The sequence below is a fragment of the Callospermophilus lateralis genome, unplaced genomic scaffold, assembly GCF_048772815.1.
Source record: "Callospermophilus lateralis isolate mCalLat2 unplaced genomic scaffold, mCalLat2.hap1 Scaffold_63, whole genome shotgun sequence".
NCBI classification, from domain to species: domain Eukaryota; kingdom Metazoa; phylum Chordata; class Mammalia; order Rodentia; family Sciuridae; genus Callospermophilus; species Callospermophilus lateralis.
In genome coordinates, this window is record NW_027514713.1 from 10,254,654 (window position 1) to 10,273,193 (window position 18,540).

The 18,540-nt window shown below is 41.0% G+C and overlaps 1 protein-coding gene across 1 annotated transcript; it reads right to left on the reverse strand.

Moving 5' to 3' along the window:
* Nucleotides 1–7,667: 7,667 nt before the first annotated feature.
* Nucleotides 7,668–18,281, reverse strand: LOC143389697 (Fc receptor-like protein 1). The gene is made up of 10 exons (XM_077108378.1): nucleotides 18,221–18,281; nucleotides 17,824–17,965; nucleotides 16,801–16,880; nucleotides 15,501–15,785; nucleotides 14,102–14,389; nucleotides 13,656–13,910; nucleotides 13,252–13,368; nucleotides 9,385–9,456; nucleotides 9,098–9,129; nucleotides 7,668–7,739 (listed from the first exon to the last, which is right to left on the reverse strand). Exons 1-10 carry the CDS (start codon nucleotides 18,279–18,281, stop codon nucleotides 7,668–7,670), a joined length of 1,404 nt encoding a protein of 467 aa, XP_076964493.1.
* Nucleotides 18,282–18,540: the final 259 nt, after the last annotated feature.

Consider the following 18,540-nt stretch of genomic DNA (forward strand, 5'->3'; position numbering starts at 1 on the left):
GGTCCATTAGGTAATACAAAGTTTGTAACAGATTATTTAGAGGACTGTTTTATCTCTAATTCACCTATATTATTGGTCGTTGTCATGATTGGTCCCACGCTGCTCTGGCCCTAGATTTGACTCTTGCCAGAATGACAACCTTGGAGCTGCAGGTTAGGAAAGTGCTCTCAAACTCTTCAGCTTTTTGATTATTTATGGTCCATTATTTAGTTCTTGTTAGTTCTTTATTTTTATTTTGCAAGATGGTTTTTAGAGTTTTTTAAGCATATGGTTTGAATTAACTCCCAAGGAAATTGTTAAAGAAATTTAAAATCCAGTTATTTGGTATAACTCTATACAGAAAAGCTTGCTGAGACTTAATTATATAATCTGTCCATTGAACATATGCTTTCCTGAATTCTTGTCATGGGTCTTTATGTCATATTCTTATTTGAAGTGGTAATGGGTTAAAAATATTTTCTAAATGTTGTTCTGAAAGGCAAGATCATCTGTAACTCATAATGAATTGTTCTTATAGCCCTAGTGAATATTTTATATAAGTTTTCTATATGAGATTTATATTCATGTTTCAGTATAGTAGGAAACAAGAACAACTATTTCCTAATTTTCTTTCTTTAAAATCTATTGAAGGGTCTGGAGTTTTGACTTAGTACTAGAATGCTCATCTAGCATGTGAGAGGCACTGGGTTTGATCCTCACCACCACATAAAACTAAATAAATATAATAAAGGTATTGTGTCCAACTACAACTTAAAAAATTAAAGAAATAAAATCTACTGAAATGGCAATGATGAACAAAGAGAAATGATCCTGGAAGAAAAAACATAGAAAATATGAATTGTATATAAAACATGATCAGACTAATTAAAAAAAAAAAACATGAATAGAATACAAGTCTTAGAAATTTGCTTCCCAAATCAAACTCAACAGAAAATGCTATATCCTATAGTGAACACAAACACCAATAATATTGATCTATAGGATAATGTAGAATTTTCCTCAATATCTAGAACAGAAAGAAGGAAATGTATGTAAATCCTGTGAAAAATTATATTATGAGAAATAAAACTAGAAGTACTAGAAAGAGAATATTGGTGTAATCCAATGAAGAAAAATATAAAATATAATTTTAAAATATGCTGATTTCTTAAACCTGATTAAAACCTAGATAATAAGGATAAGACTAAAATTGCTTTCCAAAAAAAAAAATATAATCAAAAAGGGTACTTCTAGTTTTAAAAATTATATTCATTGACTTATTTGGAATAAATAATACATTCACATATAAAATTTTACAACCCACCTTTGTTAGCATATCTGATTGCCCATCTTAGGGGTGAGGGATACTATCAGGTACCAATCAAGCTCTTCAATATCGGAGTTTAATAAGCCAATCAGAAGTGTGTAGTTTAATCCTTTGTTTATGTAATTAAGAGAATGGGTCCAACTTTGTGGTTTGGCAAGTGTCAGGTAAAGTAGGTTTGATGGTCAGCCATTGCTATTGCTATTGCCAGCCATTGTTATACATGACAGGAGAATGCATTTATGCACTTTGATATATCATACATAGAAGGGATACAATTTCTCATTTTTCTGAGTGTGCACATTGCAGAATCATATTGGTCATGCAGTCACATATATACATACAGTAATAATGTCTGTTTCATCCTATTATGTTTCCTATTACTCCCCTCTACCTAATCTAACGCTATGGTGGGGTAGTTAAGGAAGAGCTCCTGTGGTTGAAGCTGTCAGTAACAGTAACAATATATTCTAACAAGGAGGAGGTGCTATGGTTGAAGTTGTCAAGGGCAATGACAGGATATTACCTAGGTCTGATGTCTCCTTCTAGGGTGGCATCATCTCATTCCCTCTTTCCCTTCTCTGAGGTCTTTATCCCGACTGTCTATGGGTGATCTACTTTCCCACCTCATTAGGGGCAGGATGGGAATGGGGAGATACTGATCAAACTGTACAAAGTTTCATTTAGAAAGGATGAATAAGATCTGCCTTATTGTGAATTAGCATCTGTATATTAGAGAAAGCATTTGGTCTTTGGTTTGGGGGGATTGCCTTATTTCGCTTAGCATGATATTCTCCAACTCCAACCATTTACTGGCAAATATCATAATTTTACTCTTCTTTAAAGCTGAGTAATATTCCATTAAGTGTATATGCCACATTTATTTTATCCATTCATCTATTGAGGAACACCTAGGTTGGTTCCACAGTCTAGCTATAGTGAATTGAGCTGCTATAAACATTGATGTGGCTAGGTCACTATAGTACACTGATTTTAAGTCCTTTGGGTACCCCATGCAACTTCAGGCTGGCCCCAGGGAATCAGAGGCAGCAATGACCTGGTATGCATTTTTGAAGACCCTCAAATCAATTATGTTGAATAAATGAAAAAACAGGAGCAGAAGCCAGGTGTGGTGGTGTATGTCTGTAGTCTTAGTCATGCAGGAGGAGTTCAAAACCAGCCTGGGCAACTTAGTGAGACCCTCAAAATAAAAGTAAAAAGGCTGGGGATGTGGCTCAGTGGTAGAGCTCCCCTGGGTCCAATCCCTGCTCACTGCTCGGTAGAGGCCCCACTACTCCTCTCGCTCTCAGACCCAGGCGCAGAGTAGCCACAGTTGCTATGACCAGCACGGAACAAGGATTGATTTCTTTGGCTGAATCTTCAGGGCCAGTAAATGGTGGAGGCAAAATATGAATCCAGACAGTCCTTCTATACAGACCATGCATTTAATCAGTTAGCTATTAATATGTCACACAAGAAAAATGTGATTTCTGGAATAGGAAAGAGATAGGTTGAAGCATAAACTATGTACAGATGAAGAGAATTAGTAAACTACAAGATAGAGATTAAGAAATTGCCCAGGATGCTACAAGGAAAATAAAGAAATGAAAAACTCAGGAGACTAATTAAGAGTTAAGAGCATATAATGAGAAATATGAATTTCTGAAGGAGAGAATTAAAACAGTATTGGGACAGCAGAAAAATAAAGAGATAAAAATCAAATATTTTCTAAACATGAAGAAATGTATCCCGAGACTTAATAGTTACTAACTTCAAGCAAAAAAACATTCAGGTTTAGACACATGAAACTGCATAATACCAATGACAGAAAATCTTAAAAAGCAACCAGAGAGAAAAGACCAACTAATTACAAAGGAATAATTAACCGAAGAGATTTCTCAAAGGCAACTTAGAAGCCAGAAACTCATGACATAGAATATTAAAACTGTTGAGAACAAAACTAAGCTATACATCTTAAATTCTACTTTTGGACTTCTTAGACAAAGGAAGTAATATGCCCTATGGAATACTTCTAGAATGTTCCAAGTTCATGAAGAAGGAATTCACCTACAGACCAAAATGTACAAAGTTATGCTTAGGGTTAATGCTAAGTACTGAGGTAAAGGGATGCTCATACAAAGATGTTCAAAGTTCTACTCACTCCATGGTCCAAGTTCATTCTTTGATTTTTCCCCCCTCCACCCTAATTCCAAACATAAGCAATGGCAGACAAAATGTCCTAAAATAGAACAATAAAAAATTTCCATAGGCCAGAAACAGAAACTCAATACAGAAAATGCAACTGAAATGAAAATTAAAAAGATCAAGAACATCAAGAGGAAGATTTAAAGCATGGGAGAAAGTACAGAGTTGGGACCACACTGATGTGTTTAGGAAACTGGGGCAAATGTGGTTGAAGGGCTTTATGTAAGAGGGTGTGTTGTAGACTTGTGTTTAATTTGAATGAGATGAATAAGCATAAAAATAAAAGGGGGAAAACCCACACTATTTAATAAATAATAGTGGACAATTTATATGTTTGAAAAAAATATGGTTCAATTCCTAACTCAGATTTTTATTATTCTTTTTTATTAGAGCATTACATTTATGCTTTAATTTTATTAGAGCATTATATTTAGTGTGGCTGAGTAAAGCTCCATTGTGTATATATGCCACATTTTCTTGGTCCATTCAGCTATTGACAGGCAGCTGAGTTGATTCCATAATTTGGCTATTGTGAATTGTGGCTGTATCACTGCAGTATTCCAATTTCAGTTCTTTTGAATAAACCCCAAGGAGTGGGATAGCTGGGTCACATGGTAGTTCCATTCCTAGTTTTTTGAGGAGTCTCCACACGGCTTTGCAAAGTGGTCGTACTAATTTGCTGTCCCACCAATCATTTCTGAGTGTACCTTCCTCCCCACATCCTCACCAAGCATTTATTATTATTCATCTTCCTGATAATTGCCTTTCTGACTAGAGAGAGACAAAATCTTAATGCAGTTTTGATTTGTGATTCCTAGAGATATTGAACATTTTTTTATTTGTTTGTTGGCCATTTATGTTTCTTTATTTGAGAAACTTTTGTTTAGTTCCTTTGTCCGTTTATTGATTAGATTCTTTTTGTTTTGTTTTGCAATGAGTTTTTTGAGTTCTTTGTGTATTCTTGATACTAACCTCCTGGCAGAGGAGTGGCTGGTGAAGATTTTCTCCCATTCTGTAGCTCTTCCTTCACTCTCTTAATCATTTTCTTTCCTGTGCAAAAGTTTTTTTTTTTATTTGATGACACCCCACTTATTGATTCTTGGTTTTATTTCCTAAGCTTTAGGGATCCTGTTGAAAAAGTCAATGCCCATACTTGTATGATGGAGTGTTGACCTTATGTTTTCTTCTAGCAGTTGCAAAATTTATGGTCTAATTCCTAAGTCTTTGATCCATTTTGATTTGCCCTTTGTGCAGGGTGAGAAACAGGGACAGAGTTCCATTCTTCAACATATAGTTACCCAGTTTTCCCACCACCACTTGTTAAAAAGGCTGTTTAAAATGTGATATATATACACACAACGGAATATTACTCAGTCATAGGGAAGAATGAAATTATGGCCTTTGCTGGTAAATTAATGGAATTGGAAACTATCATGCTAAGTGAAATAAGCCAATCCCAAAAAACCCAAGGCCAAATGTTCTCTCTGATATGAAGATTCTAACACACAATAAGGGGTGGGAGAGGGGAGAATAGAAGTTCATTGGATTAGACATAGGAGAATGAAGGGAAGGGAGAGGATTGGGAATAGGAAAGACAATAAAATGAATCAGACATAACTTTTCTGTGTTCATATGTGAATACATGACCAGTGTGACTCCACATCATGTACCACCATAAGAATGGGAAGCTATACTCATGTATGTATAATAAGTCAAAAAACATTCTACTGTCATGTATAACTAAAAAGAACAAATGAAAAAAAGGCTATCTTTTCTCCAACATATATATTTGGCACTTTTGTGAAGTATCAGATGACTGGAATTATGTGGCTTTGTCTTTGAGTCTTCTATTCTATTCCATTGACTTCCATGTCTACTTGGATGCCAATACCATGTTGTTTTGTTACTATAGCTGAGTAGTATAATTTGAGATCAAGTATTATAATGTCTCCTGCATCACTTTTCTTATTCAGGGTTGTTTTGGCTATTTTGGGTCTCTTATTCTTCCAAATGAACGCAAGGACTGATTTTTCTAGTTCTGTGAAGAATAGCTGTAGGAAAACTAGCCTTGTATATTTTTTATATTTCTAATAAAATGAATATTGAGACATAAACATTTGCATCACACACAATGGGGAAATGGACCAAAGACACATAATTCAGTCATTGTTTTTGAGAGGAGAAGAAATTGACTGGCTGTGAGAATGAGGAAACTCTCTATACGAAAAATTCCATATCATGATAGAGGTTTGGAAGTCTCAGATGTGTGCGTCTATTAAATTATACACATACAATATGTGCATTTCACTGCACATAAATTATGCCTTGATATATAGTTCCTATAACAGCTATAAGAAGAAACAATGCATAAAAAATGGGCAAAGACTAAACACAAGAAAGCCTTTGAAGAACTACAAATTAACAGTGAAGTTATGGTATGGTCTCCAACCACATAAATAATTTTGAAAAATAAATTGAATTAACAATGATACCTTTCCCCACAAATTGATTCTCACATACATTGTTGGTTGGTATGTAAATTGGTGTAGCCTCACTGGAAGAAACTTAAGAAGACAAAAATATTTATTTAATGCATATAATCTAAGATGCAGTAATCCCAAATTTACAAATTTAGATAATCTAGCAGGAGTATATCAGTATGCTTATATAAAGACATTTGAGCTTTGTGTTTATAATATAAAATTTTGGAAACCACTGTAATATTCATCAAGCAAAAGAATTAAATGATGTTATAATACTTAATGCCACTGAATTATACACTTAAAAATTGTTGAAATGATCAATTTTGTGTTATGTATATTTTCTGAAACAAAAAACAAAGTACATTATGACTTAGCTATACAACAGAATACTATAAAGTCTTTTAAAATGGCATAAGGATCTCTATATACAGATTTTGAAGTATTTCATAGCTTATTAAATAGACATGCTTTTAGGTATCTATATGTATGTAACTGGAGAAATACATAAGCTTTTTTCTTTTTCTTTTTCTTTTTTTTTAAGAGAGAGGGAGAGAAAGAGAATTTTTTAGTATTTATTTTTTAGTTTTTGGCGGACACAACATCTTTGTTTGTATGTGGTGCTGAGGATCGAACCCCAGACCGCACGTATGCCAGGCGAGGGCGCTACCGCTTGAGCCACATTTCCAGCCCATACATAAGCTTTAAAAAAAAAAATCTTGCCATTTGTGGGCATGAAGATGTGGCTTGGACTTGAGCACTTGGCTAGCATGCACAAAGCCCTGGATTCAATCCCCAGAACCACAGACAAAAATAAAAAGAAACAAAAACAACTTGCCATTTGTGGTATTGGCTTATAGAGCAAGTTTCATTGTATTCTATTGTTTTACTTTGTATATCTCTATATTGGTTAAATTTATGGATGAGCACATGCTTGATTCAAAAATTGAAACAGGTTCCAAGGTATATTACCATGTTTTCAAAGAGTGTGAAGATGGAAGAAGTAGCACTGTGTTCATAAATCATCTAGAGACTTCAACAAAGACAGAACTCAGGACTATGACACAAAGACTATTATGAGTATGGAGGTGTTGAGATTGGCCTGTTACACAAACTATGGCATTAAAATCTAGTGCAAATGCAATAAATTCTTATGTAAATGTTTTAATTCTAATTGGATAATGGTGCTTCAAAATGCACTGAATAATTTTAGGTGGAAAGAGGACGGTTGGGGCAAACAGCACTATGGAGGCTTGGTACTGTGTGCTCCTGTACAGAATAAAACAGACCAGCTCTCTCTACAGAGCAGTCATGCGAAATTGCTCACCTTGGCGTCCAATTTCAGTGTCCTTGTCCTCCTCTACAATAGCTCACTTCTTTTATTTCACCCTGTTTCCTCTTGCAAAAAAGAGACAAATACACAATTTGACTCCTCCCCCCCAAAAAAAAACAGGAGTCAGTTTCTGGTAACAGAATCCTTCCCTGTCCTTGGTCTATGCTGGTTCTCCTGACTTGTGCCAACTTCACTTCACAGACGATGAAGGGATTTTCTCACAGAAAAAAAAAGCATAATGTGGATGAGGTAGATTGGAAATCTGACTCCTGAGAATCTGTGAAGATCCTATTGATCTGAGGCTCGGGGCAGGGGTGGGTTTTGAAGAGCAGAGTCTTCCATCACCTTACATAGTGTCGTCATAGTCCACATCTGCAATGTCTGCCTTCCTCAGCCTAGAATAGATGTCTGCAGAGACCTGAAAGCAAAGTCACATGGAAAGGATCAGAGGACAACAGACAAGGAGAACATACAAACAGCAATTTTGTGTTATGTATATTTTTCTGCAATAAAAAACAGAAGCCTACCAACCCTCCTCCCCAGTCATCTGAATACCTCCCACCATGGTGCACACACAGCATGTAAATAAGAGCCTCTTAGAAGATGGTGACTACCCATGAGCATTTTCAGATGGCCTGCTGCCCACTGGAAGTTTACAGAGGGGCTGCAAAGTGATCCAAACCGATAAGGCCTTCCCTCGTCCTTACGGGCCACTGTCATGGGCTATCATTTTTAAAGATTTCAGAATTGGAAACTAAATTTAGCATAGCACCAGAGTTTCCCAAGGACTTGAATTCTGTCCTGAGATATCTGGCTGCCAGAGTGCACTGCACAAAAATGCTAAGCACCTACTCTTTGTGCAGTTGGGATACCCTACAATGTTCTGAAAGTGACTTTGTGTCATCAGTGATAACTTGAATTGTTTGAGATTTGCAAATCATTGATATCTCATAACACAAATCACTATGAGCTTAGTTTTGTTCAATATTAATTTACTTTGCCGCACACTGTTTTGTTGACCTTAACAGCACTAAGTGATATATATGTGTGTGTGTGTGTGTGTGTGTGTGTGTGTGTGTGTGTGTGTGTGAATTCCAACAGTAATTTAGGAAAAATATTTTCAAATAAATAGAATTTTTAAAAATTCGGTATGGTTTAGATAGGAGGTGTTCCTCCAAAGCTCATGTGTGATATAACACAATTTCATTTTAAAGATGCAATGATTGGGTCATGAGAGCATTAACCCAATCACTGCATTAATCCACTTCAATGGATTAATTTTAACTGTAGGAAGGAGGGTGTGGCTGGAGCAGGTAGGTCATAGGGGAGGGGGGTACCTTCAGAGCATATATTTTGTTAACAGAGCTCTCTCTCTGCTTCCTGATGGCCATATCGTGAGCTGCTTTCCTCTGCCATGAAGTTCTGCCTCACTTGGGTCCGGGCAATAGAGCCCATTTATGGACTGAGACCTCTGAAACCATAAGCCCCAAATAAACTTTACCTCCTCTAAAATTGTTCTTGTCAGGTCTTTTGTTTACAGGGCTGAAATAGCAGCAATTGAACTACAAATCACCCATATGCCTATTGCTAAAGCAAGTGAACATGTAAGACTCCAAAACTTCCTTCCTTGTACAGAAATTCCTCCAATGTGATGGTAGATAAGAGATCATGACATTTTTTTTCCTCTAAGTGTCTATCATTTAAGAAGTTTGCGAACTGTCCTCAGGGGAAACAGAGAATGTGCATGGAGAAATGAACAATAGGAACCCGTCTCACCTTATTCTCCACCTGTGTCCTCATGTGTTCAGCTGTGAAAGAAAAAGTGCATGCTGTGAGATTCCACTTACATTTAGAGTCTTTCAATAAATGCCCACTAATAAAGGCTTCTTCATCTTCTGGGTATTTCCCTTAGATTGATTTTCATCACTATTATTATTATTATTTTGCTTTTCGATCTAGTATGACTACCTTACTATCCAAAGAAAAAAATGATTATCTTCTTGGTTCCAAGAGAATGAGAGACAAAGGTCAGAGGCAAATTCATCCCCAGCCTCAAGTCTCACCTGGTCCCGATTCCTGCTCCTGTTGGACATGATAGACCAGGGAGTACACATCATCCCCATGCATGACATTCACTGCAAGAGAAGAAAGGACTCTTTGAAGTAGGACAGAAGAGTGGACACCCAAGGAATTTTCAGGAAGCAGGTTTATTGACTTCAGGGTTCAGAGGTGGCTCTCGCCTAAGAATTCTTTCTCTGAGCAAAGATTGCTGGAAATTCTTTGAGCTTTATACCCAGTGGTGGCGGGAGGAGGTCCTTGGAGATTCACAGTACAAGTTCTCTCTGTTTCATCCCCGAGACCAGACACAGGTTTCACAAATTTTTTTTTCTTACCAAGAAAACAGAGATAATATCTTTTTTTAACAACAAGTTTGCTGACTTGACTATCACAGCTTTTGTGTGCAAACCTGACATATACAAGAAAGAGGAAATACCCACCACAGTAACCTCTGCAGGCATCCTGCTGATCTGACAAGAGGAGAAGCTTTATTATGGCAAGGGTCTTCTGGATGTGGGGAAGGTCTCTGGATTGCTTCATTCTCCCCTTTGATTATTTTTATTTCAATCAAAGATCATCATCTTCTTCTTGGCTTTAAAGCTTTATATAATGTCATGATCTCAGTTGTTTTCTTTCTTTTAACAGCTATTTTTATAGTAGACCCAATAGTTTTAATGCACAGGGAAGTCAAATGTGGGAGTAATAAATAGGCTAACAGCAGAAGACCTGCTTTGCCAATTAAGCTTTTAAATCCACCAAGGGCTGAAAACCATCCTGCAAATAGTGAGATTGGATTCCAATCTTTAATGCCTTTCCAGGTTTGGATGGGCACCTGCGCTAGTTTTCTGATATTGCTGGCTATGTCTTTAAGTGTCTGTCCATGGTCATCTATTTGGATGCGACCGTCTGAACTGTTAAACTTTTCACGTACTTCCCCTTCCTCAGCTAGTAGGTAATCTAATGCCAAGTGGTTTTGATAGATAGGCACTCACATTTGGGTCTGTTGTGTGGCCAAAGGCTGTAGCAGTTTGATTAGTAATAATTTCCAGTACAGTCTGCAGGCGAATTATCCAGTTTAGCACATAAAGAGTTCTATAGCACCAACTGCTAGGCTGTGCCCAGGAAGCAGGACCATAAATGGCTTCGACATCATGACAAAGTCCCTTCTTCCTATCATTCAGTTTACTCTGTGTGTCTACTGCCTGTCCCAGCCCTGGAGGCTGTTGAATGTTTATTTGTAGAGGAGGTGGGGATACAGCAGGATCTGGTTTGGCCAGCAGAGGTTAGCTCATGGCTCAGCTCCTTAGCTTATTATGGCTTAAGTATGAGGTGTCCCCCAAAAGCTCATGTGTGAGACAATGCAAGAAAGTTTAGAGGTGGAATGACTGGGTTATGAGTCTTCACCTAACCAGTGCATTAGTCCTCTACTGGGTATTAACTGGTGGTAACGGTAGGCAGAAAGGTGTGGCTGGAGGAGGTGGGTCATTGAAGCTGTGCCATTGGGGTATATATTTTGTCCCTGGTGAGGGGACTTTGGCTTTGCTTCCTGATGTGATGTCCTGAGCTGCTGTCTTCTACCACGCCCTTCTTCATGATGTTCTTTCTGCCTACCTTGAGCCCAAGGCATGGAGCCAGCCATCTATGGACTGAGACCTCTGAAACTGCAATCACCAAATGAATTATTCTCTTCTAAAATTGTTCTTGTCAGGTCTTTTGGTCACAGTGACGAAAAACTGACTCAAATGCTATGCCTACTTTGGCCCAGGTCATTTGAGAATCTTTACCATTTTCGTATACAGGCAGTAGCTGCACTGCGTCAGGTGAGTTGAGATAGTTGGGTTCTTGGGGTTCAGGACTGGAAGGGCTCCTACAAACACAGAAACACATGTGAGCTGTCTGGAATAGCATTCAAGATGTCCCAGACCTATCTATCCGAGATCATAAAACAGCAAAGGAGAAAAGCTCTTTAAGGAAGAGTCCTGGACAGAATATCAGTCCAGGGAACTGGAAGGCACGCCCATACTGTATAAGTTGTGTCCCTAAGTGTAGACACTGCAGTCGCCCTAGTGCACATATTCCACAGGTCTTAGCTGACCAATTCACTGTGGGACAGCCCACACCTGAAATGATGTCACTTACGTTATAAAGGCTCACTAAATCCTGGATAGAGAAATAATGATTCACCTCAGAGGAAAACAGGTGGCTGACCAGAATAAGGAACTTGAAGAAAAGGCAGAATTAAACAGGCATCTATGGAATGTACACCTGAAAGAGGGTCACTCTGATTTGGAAAAAAAAAAAAAATCTGTCTATTGTTGGCATAAGCAATAACACTATAAAATACATCGAAGAAACACTAGTAGCCCTAGAAAGAAGTATTTGAAAATGTTTTCTTCCTCTAAAATTCTAAAGAATGTCATCAATAATTTTTCAGTATGTTTATTCCTGTCTAACATTACAGAAATGTGTGTATATCTCACCTACGCTGAAATACTTTAAGACTCTAGATCTTTCCATATGTTCATGTGTCTCTGCAGCCTACAGACCCTTAGACATTGCCTGAGACATTGACTGCTTGAACAAATAGACAGTCCTGGTCAAAGCATTGTAACTTTCTTATTGTAAAGATGTATTGAAAGGGATAGACATAGGAAAAATGATTAATTAGTTATTATATGAAACTTAAAAGACCAGAAGTAGAAAATTAAAGTACATTGAACTCAGGTGTGATTTTTTAGGTTTGAGAAGATAGGAAAACAGCTCCCCCCCAAAAAAGGTCAATTCAGAGTTAAAAATTTTCTTGTTTTCCTGCATTAGTAGCACCTACAGAGAAAGCAGAGGTCTTACCTGTGTGGTTTCCTGGTTGAGCATCTTTCTGAAAGTCAAACAAATGAGTGAACCTGTCAATGGAGGAAACTCCTTCTCAACTCCCTTATAGCCTTGGTACACAGGGATGCACCTCCTGCCAGAATGCCCACTGTGGATGCCACCCTGTGCCCAGAGGACATCCAGGCAATTATTTGCAGAACCTTCCTTTTACAAATGAGGCGGCTCAGGTCCAGAATATAAATGAGCTGCCCCCAAGCAAAAAATACTGGAGCTAGGAGTGGAGCCCAGGTCTCTGAACTCTCATGTCTATGATTTGAGGATGAGAATCTTATCCTGCCCCAAATCCTCACAGGCAGGTATTGCCACAGCCATGTTATAGTTGAGGTGCCCAAAGATGCTGGAAAAGCCTAGAATTTAAATGAAAATCTCACATTGTCCTCTCCTGCTCCATCTTCCACTCACTCAGGGGAGAACAAGAGCCTGGAGCTCAATACACCAAGGAATTCGCAACTGTCATTGATGATAAAGTGGGAGGCTGGATCACCCGGAATTCATAACGGAAGAGAACCGTGGGAGGCCGTGTGACCCACTGAAGCGTCTTGGAGAAAATGGCATTTCCACTGAGGAGTGAAAAAGTTCCAGCAATGATTAGAACATGTGGATATGTGAATGTGGTTTTGGGGGAGTAGGAAAAGTATCTGGCAAACCCCGAAAGATAAATAAGACTCTCTGCACTGACTTTAGAGCTAGGAGAGGAGCAGGCTAGCTGGAGTTGTTAAGCGCTTTTCTCTTCCAAGGGCTGATTAATTAAAGTACTATGTTTCTCGATAAAAAATTAAATCACAGAAGAATATGATATCAGCTGAACCTCAATTGATGACATATGGAAAGATAAAGAATTTTACTAAAAATATTACACTTTTTAAAATCCGTAGTACGGTGGCTAAAAGCATATATTTATCCTTTGCAGTATACATGTTACCCTCCCAGCCTATTTCAGTGAAATCTGAGGTCACAAAATACCCACCTCTATAAATGCTAACCTATTTTTCTCTTGAGCCAGTAGCAAAATAACAGGACTACAGTGATGAGACCAACGCTGCTGAGCAGCCCCTCAACGACACCTGAAGTAAGATGTTCGCTTCTGGGTTCAGCAGGCACTGAGGGGGAGACCTGGGGGTGAGCTGCTGTAGGAAGGAATTGAGTTTGGGGACAGACCTCTTGGTACAGGCTCTGCTCAACGGCTGCTCTCCCAGGACCGATTTACTTATTTATGTAGGGATCTGCAGCTGTTCACATTCATGCAAGAAGAGAGGCACCCAACCTCCAGCTCCTCCCACAGGACCCTCGTCCTGAGTAGAGCAGCAGAGGTACTGGGGTGTCAATGGGCCTCTCTGGGGTGCTGGGGAAGAGGCTGATGGAGACAACCCCACCACCAAAGCTATACCTGTGAAATTGAGAGTCACCGCCTCACTGCGCAGGGCACCCTGGCCATTGTCGGCCTCACAGGAGTAGTTTCCAGAATGTTCTGCAGTCAGGGAGAGGTTTAAGGATGCTCCTCCCCCAGAGGGCGCCGAGCTGTTCCCCAGGGTGACGTCCTGGGGAGAACCCCCCAGGGCCTCGCAGTGAAGCTCCACCACGTCCCCCACCTCAGCCTGGACCCTGGGAGCCCTGAGGGTGAGCACAGGGCAGGACACTGGAACTGACAGAGACAGTGGACTGTCAGAGACGTGTCCCCACTGGTGCACTAGACCCATAATCCCTGCCTGTCCCCAGAGACTCCACCCATGGAACTTCCCCAAGGCACCCCAGGGGAACACGGAGCCGAGCTGGCCAAGCTGCAGGCACCCCAGCACCCCAGGAGAGGCCCATTAACACCACACTGGAACTCACTTCTGACAGTGATGTCCACCAGTCCGCTGAGGCTGGGGCCGTAGCCATTGTCAGCTGCACAGTAGTACTGGTCGGAATCACTCTCCGTCACTGGTGCGACCTCGAAGTTTGCTGTCCGTAAATGCTGGGTCTTGTTTTCCAGGTTTAAACCCAAATGCCCTTTGTACCAGACGAAGGCAATGTTTCCTGTGCCCTTAGCCACCGAGCAGATGAGGACCAGTTTGTCTCCCTTCATCACCCGTCCCCCTGGAGGCTGAGTCTCCAAGCTCACGTCAGAGACAGGGATTCCTGCACAAACACCAGATAATGTGGGAGAAACCCGAGTAGGGAGTGTTTGGAGCCCAGGGATCAGGTATGGGGTCTTGAAGGCAAAGCTGAAGACAAAGTCGTGATGTATTGAATGGAGGAGAAAGTTCTACTGATTTGGAATCACTTCTAGTTTGGTGGTGATGATAGGGTTAGAAAGATATTATAATATCACCATGGAAAATGTGGCATCTCCTCTTTGCCTAGGACAATGTGACTTTCATTCCCCTGAGTCTCAAGCTTTCTTTTTTTTAAGGCACAGTAGTATAGTGATTACAAATCCAAATTGTGAGTCAGTCTGCCTAGGTGTGAATACTGGTTCCAACTCTTGCTTGCGGTGCATGCTTTATCAAATTATTTTATAAGACTCAATTTCTCATCTGTAAGTGGAGATGCAATGATAGTTATCTCCTGCAGGTGTGGGGCTTCAATTAAACATATATGTGAAGCACTAAAATGACACCTGCTGTGTACAAGCTGTTAAATGATTTTTGCCATGGTGGAGATAGCAGGTTTTGTTTCACTAGTGTTGAGTTTTTAGAAGTCTGGGACTACCTAATATTCTGGAGGTAGTAGACTTGAATGTCATACTCCGGCCACACCTTCAACTCTGTACTGGGGATTGAACCCAGGGGTGCTCTACCACTGAGCTATACCTCCAACCCTTTTTAATTCTTATTTTGAGCCAGGATCTTGCTAACCTCAAACTTGCAATCCTTCTGACTTAGCCTCCCAAGTAATTGGGATTACAGGCGTGCACCCTGGCACCTAACTAAATGTTGGGTTTTTGCAGGAGATCATGTCAGAAGTGTCAGTTTGATATGGTATGACATGGTTCATAATAATAAAATTTTCTTTTTGTACTCTTTCAAAATCAAGCCCCACCACCAAAACCACCACAAGTCTTCTCCAATAGTCTATTCCACACACTTCTGCCAAGCCTTGTCTTGCCACCTGGTCAAGCTGACCCTGGAGAGGGAAGGATACCAGGATAGCTGAAGCCTCCCTCCACCTCTACCATCCCAGGGACAGGAGAGGTCATCTGCCATCCTCTCCCCAGCGGACTCTGGAAGCACAGTCCTTAGATACTCACTCTGCACCTGTATGTAGGAACTCTGGCTCTGTTTGGGGGGGTTATTCCCCGCTGTCATCATGGTACACCAGTAGGTCCCCGAGTCCTCCTTCCACACAGTGGGGATCTGGAGCCTTGGGGAGCTGCTCCATTCTGATCCCAGGTTGTGGCCTTCTCTGAAGAAGCTGAACTGGGGTTGGACAGGTGGCGGCTGACGAAGGAGCAGGGTCTCACAGGTCAGGGTCAGTGAGCTCCCCTCTATGGGCCTGGAAGGCCTGGCTGTCAGCACAAGATGTAGAAACAGCTCTGGAGAGAATAATTAAACAGATAGAGTTCCAGGCCGTGGGGTTCACAGTTCCTGGTGAGAGGCATTCCGTCCTCAGCCACAAAATACCCCTATGTTCTCTAAAGTGGCCCATGGGCTTCCTCTTGCCATGGACCCACCCTGTCCATCCTCACACATCCTGCCACGGGCCACAGCAGCCACTTCCAGAAGGCAACACTGTGCTAGGATCTTATAATTCTTGAAGTTTCTACCCAGGAACTAAAAACCCCTTTCTGGAAGCCAGGGCAGGAATATTGAAGACAGTCGCTGCAGTTGGCATTGGAAATGGGGAAGCTTTGATTTTTAATAAAAGCCAATACATTTCTTTGGACCATGGTCTATCACATGGTTGTTATTCTCTTCTGTTCTCTTACCCCTCCTGTCTCAGACACATGCTGTTTCAAAGACAGAATGTGGACCTGAAGAATAAGTCAGGGTGGGAACAACACAGAGGAACTCAAAGCCCTCTGTGTCGACTATGTCTGGTCCCTGCTGTCTCTAGTCCCATTGCTGGGAAGTGCCCTGTGGACATCCACACAGTCCCATTCCCTTGATCTGGGACTTCGACCCAGACCTCTGCTGCAGCCACAGAAGAAGAAAATTTAGTCCATGCCTTAAGCCTCAGGGGTAGATCCTTTGGGGCCTTAGGGACTTGTTTTCTGGGTAAATAAAGATGGTAAAGGTGCATTATACTCTCCCCTCTCCCCTTAGCACTCCCAGTTGAAGCAGCCTATGAAATCTCAAAAATCTTTGGGCACGTGTTTATCCAACTCTTAGAGCCTCTGACATGTGGGAGATTTAATTGTTTTTCCCCTGAAAGAAACCTCTTCCTCTCCTCACCAGATGCCAGCGATCAGTACTCTGGATCACTGAGAGATGATTCCTAGACTAAGGTCTATCATTTCCAATTCTTCCCCGCCCCCCTCCCACAAGGCTTTTCCCCAGGTCTTTTAAAATCTCAGTTTCATCTGTGGTTACCAGAATGTTCCCTCTGACCTGAGGCATGGAATACCCTGTTCTTTTTGTCCTCAGAAATCTGGTCCCCAGAGGACACAGGAGCATTACAGCTTTTGGAGCTGAATAGAGGAAGGAATAAAAAAGGCATTAAGGCACCCAGAGTCCACTCGAGCTTCTATCCAGGGCAGGGGAGCAGGTGGAGCTGGAAGCCACACAGGGCTGACTACAAGAGCCTGGAGCTCAGACTTGCAGGTCAAGCTTGTCACCAATAATTCTCAGGCAGCAGAGATTCCCTGGAAATTTTGTTTCTTTATCCTTGATGTAACTATGGATTTTGCTTAGGCTAGAATTTGGCCCCTGAGTTTAAGGGTAAAGGAGAGACCAAGAACAAAGCTCGTGTGACATTAACACCAAGCAGGAGCTGGGCTTGGACAAACATTAGGGAAGGAACTCAGAGCACCAAGGTGATTCTGATCTCTCTGGTCACAGGAATCCCTGATCCCCGGAGGTAGCACAACATCGTCTCTTAACCTTTTGGTTAGTACCTTATGCACAAGACAGCGGTTCTAATAAATATTATATTGGAAGCTGCTTTAGTGAGATTTCTCATGGCAGAAGACTTTCCTACCCCCTCTTCTGAGAAAGGCAAGACTGTGAATCAGGATCAGAGCAATGAAGTACATTTGCATAAACCAGTCGGAGAGAGGAAACTGAACTGGGGCAACAATTGTGGCTGCAGAGGGGATCTAAAAATAGGCAGGAGGCACAGGACCACTTCGTTGGATGGACTTCAGTGTTGTTCTCCATGGCTCTGTGATTTCAGCATTTCCTCCATCACCCATGGCAGAGTCCCCAGGGGACTTGAAGCCCCTGGGGCAGGGAGGACAGAGACTCTTCTAACATCAGCCTTTGGCACCCTCTACCTCTCTTGTGCAAATAGCATCTTCATCCCTGTGCTGAGACCTCCCAGATAGGAAGGAGAGGGCCAGGTGAGACCTGATCACCCAGCTGGGCAGACACGGCTCAGCAGCCTGGGCTCAGGGGAGCCACTGATGTCCGTACACCTCAGCAGCTGTCACCAGATGCATCTTGGACAGGTAGGGGCTGCTCAGAGGGCCATCCACAGGTCTCCTGATCTGAGCTGAGTGACTGACTGTGAGGAAGTAGAGGAAGTGCAACTCACCGTCAGGTTTGCAGAGCAGAGCTGCAAGAAAATTCAGGAGACATCAGCACAGAGCAGGAAGTCCTACAGGCAGACAAATGTGACTCCTCTAGGACTTTCCAGCACTAGACCCTCCCTCCTTGTCACTGCCTCTTCCTTCTTTCACTTCCCTCATTTATCTCCCTCCCCTTCCTTCCATCTTTCCTTCTCTCTGTTCCTTTACCAACATTCCTTATCACCCACAGAACACCCACCCCCAAAGCACTTTTTTTTCCCATGATCATAATTTCCAATAACTTTTGTCATCGGTGATTCGGAAATGGTAACTTTGTTGTTTCTTAATTCTTTTGTCGTTCATGATAGTTATGCATAATATTGGGCTTCATTTTGACATAATTCTACAAGCATGGAGTATAATTTGCTCCAATTCAGTCCCCAGTACTTCCCCTCTCCCTCCCCTCCTCCCCTGCTTCCCTTTCCTCTAATGGTCTTTCTCCTATTTACTTACAGTTTTTTAAATTAGTGCATTATAACCTTTATTTTTAAAAATATTTATTTTAATTGGTGCATTACAATTATACATAATGGTGGGATTCCTTTTTTCATATTCATATTGC

Excerpts from the sequence above, each read along its gene's own strand:
- LOC143389697 (XM_077108378.1), bottom strand. The coding sequence starts at position 18,281 with ATGAACGACAAAAGAATTAAGAAACAACAAAGTTACCATTTCCGAATC. Across the intron at positions 13,369-13,655 it reads GGTGACTCTCAATTTCACAG|TGCCTGCTGAACCCAGAAGC; the intron begins GTATAGCTTTGG and ends TCTCCCCCTCAG. Across the intron at positions 9,130-9,384 it reads GGAGCAGGAATCGGGACCAG|CTGAACACATGAGGACACAG; the intron begins GTGAGACTTGAG and ends TTTCTTTCACAG.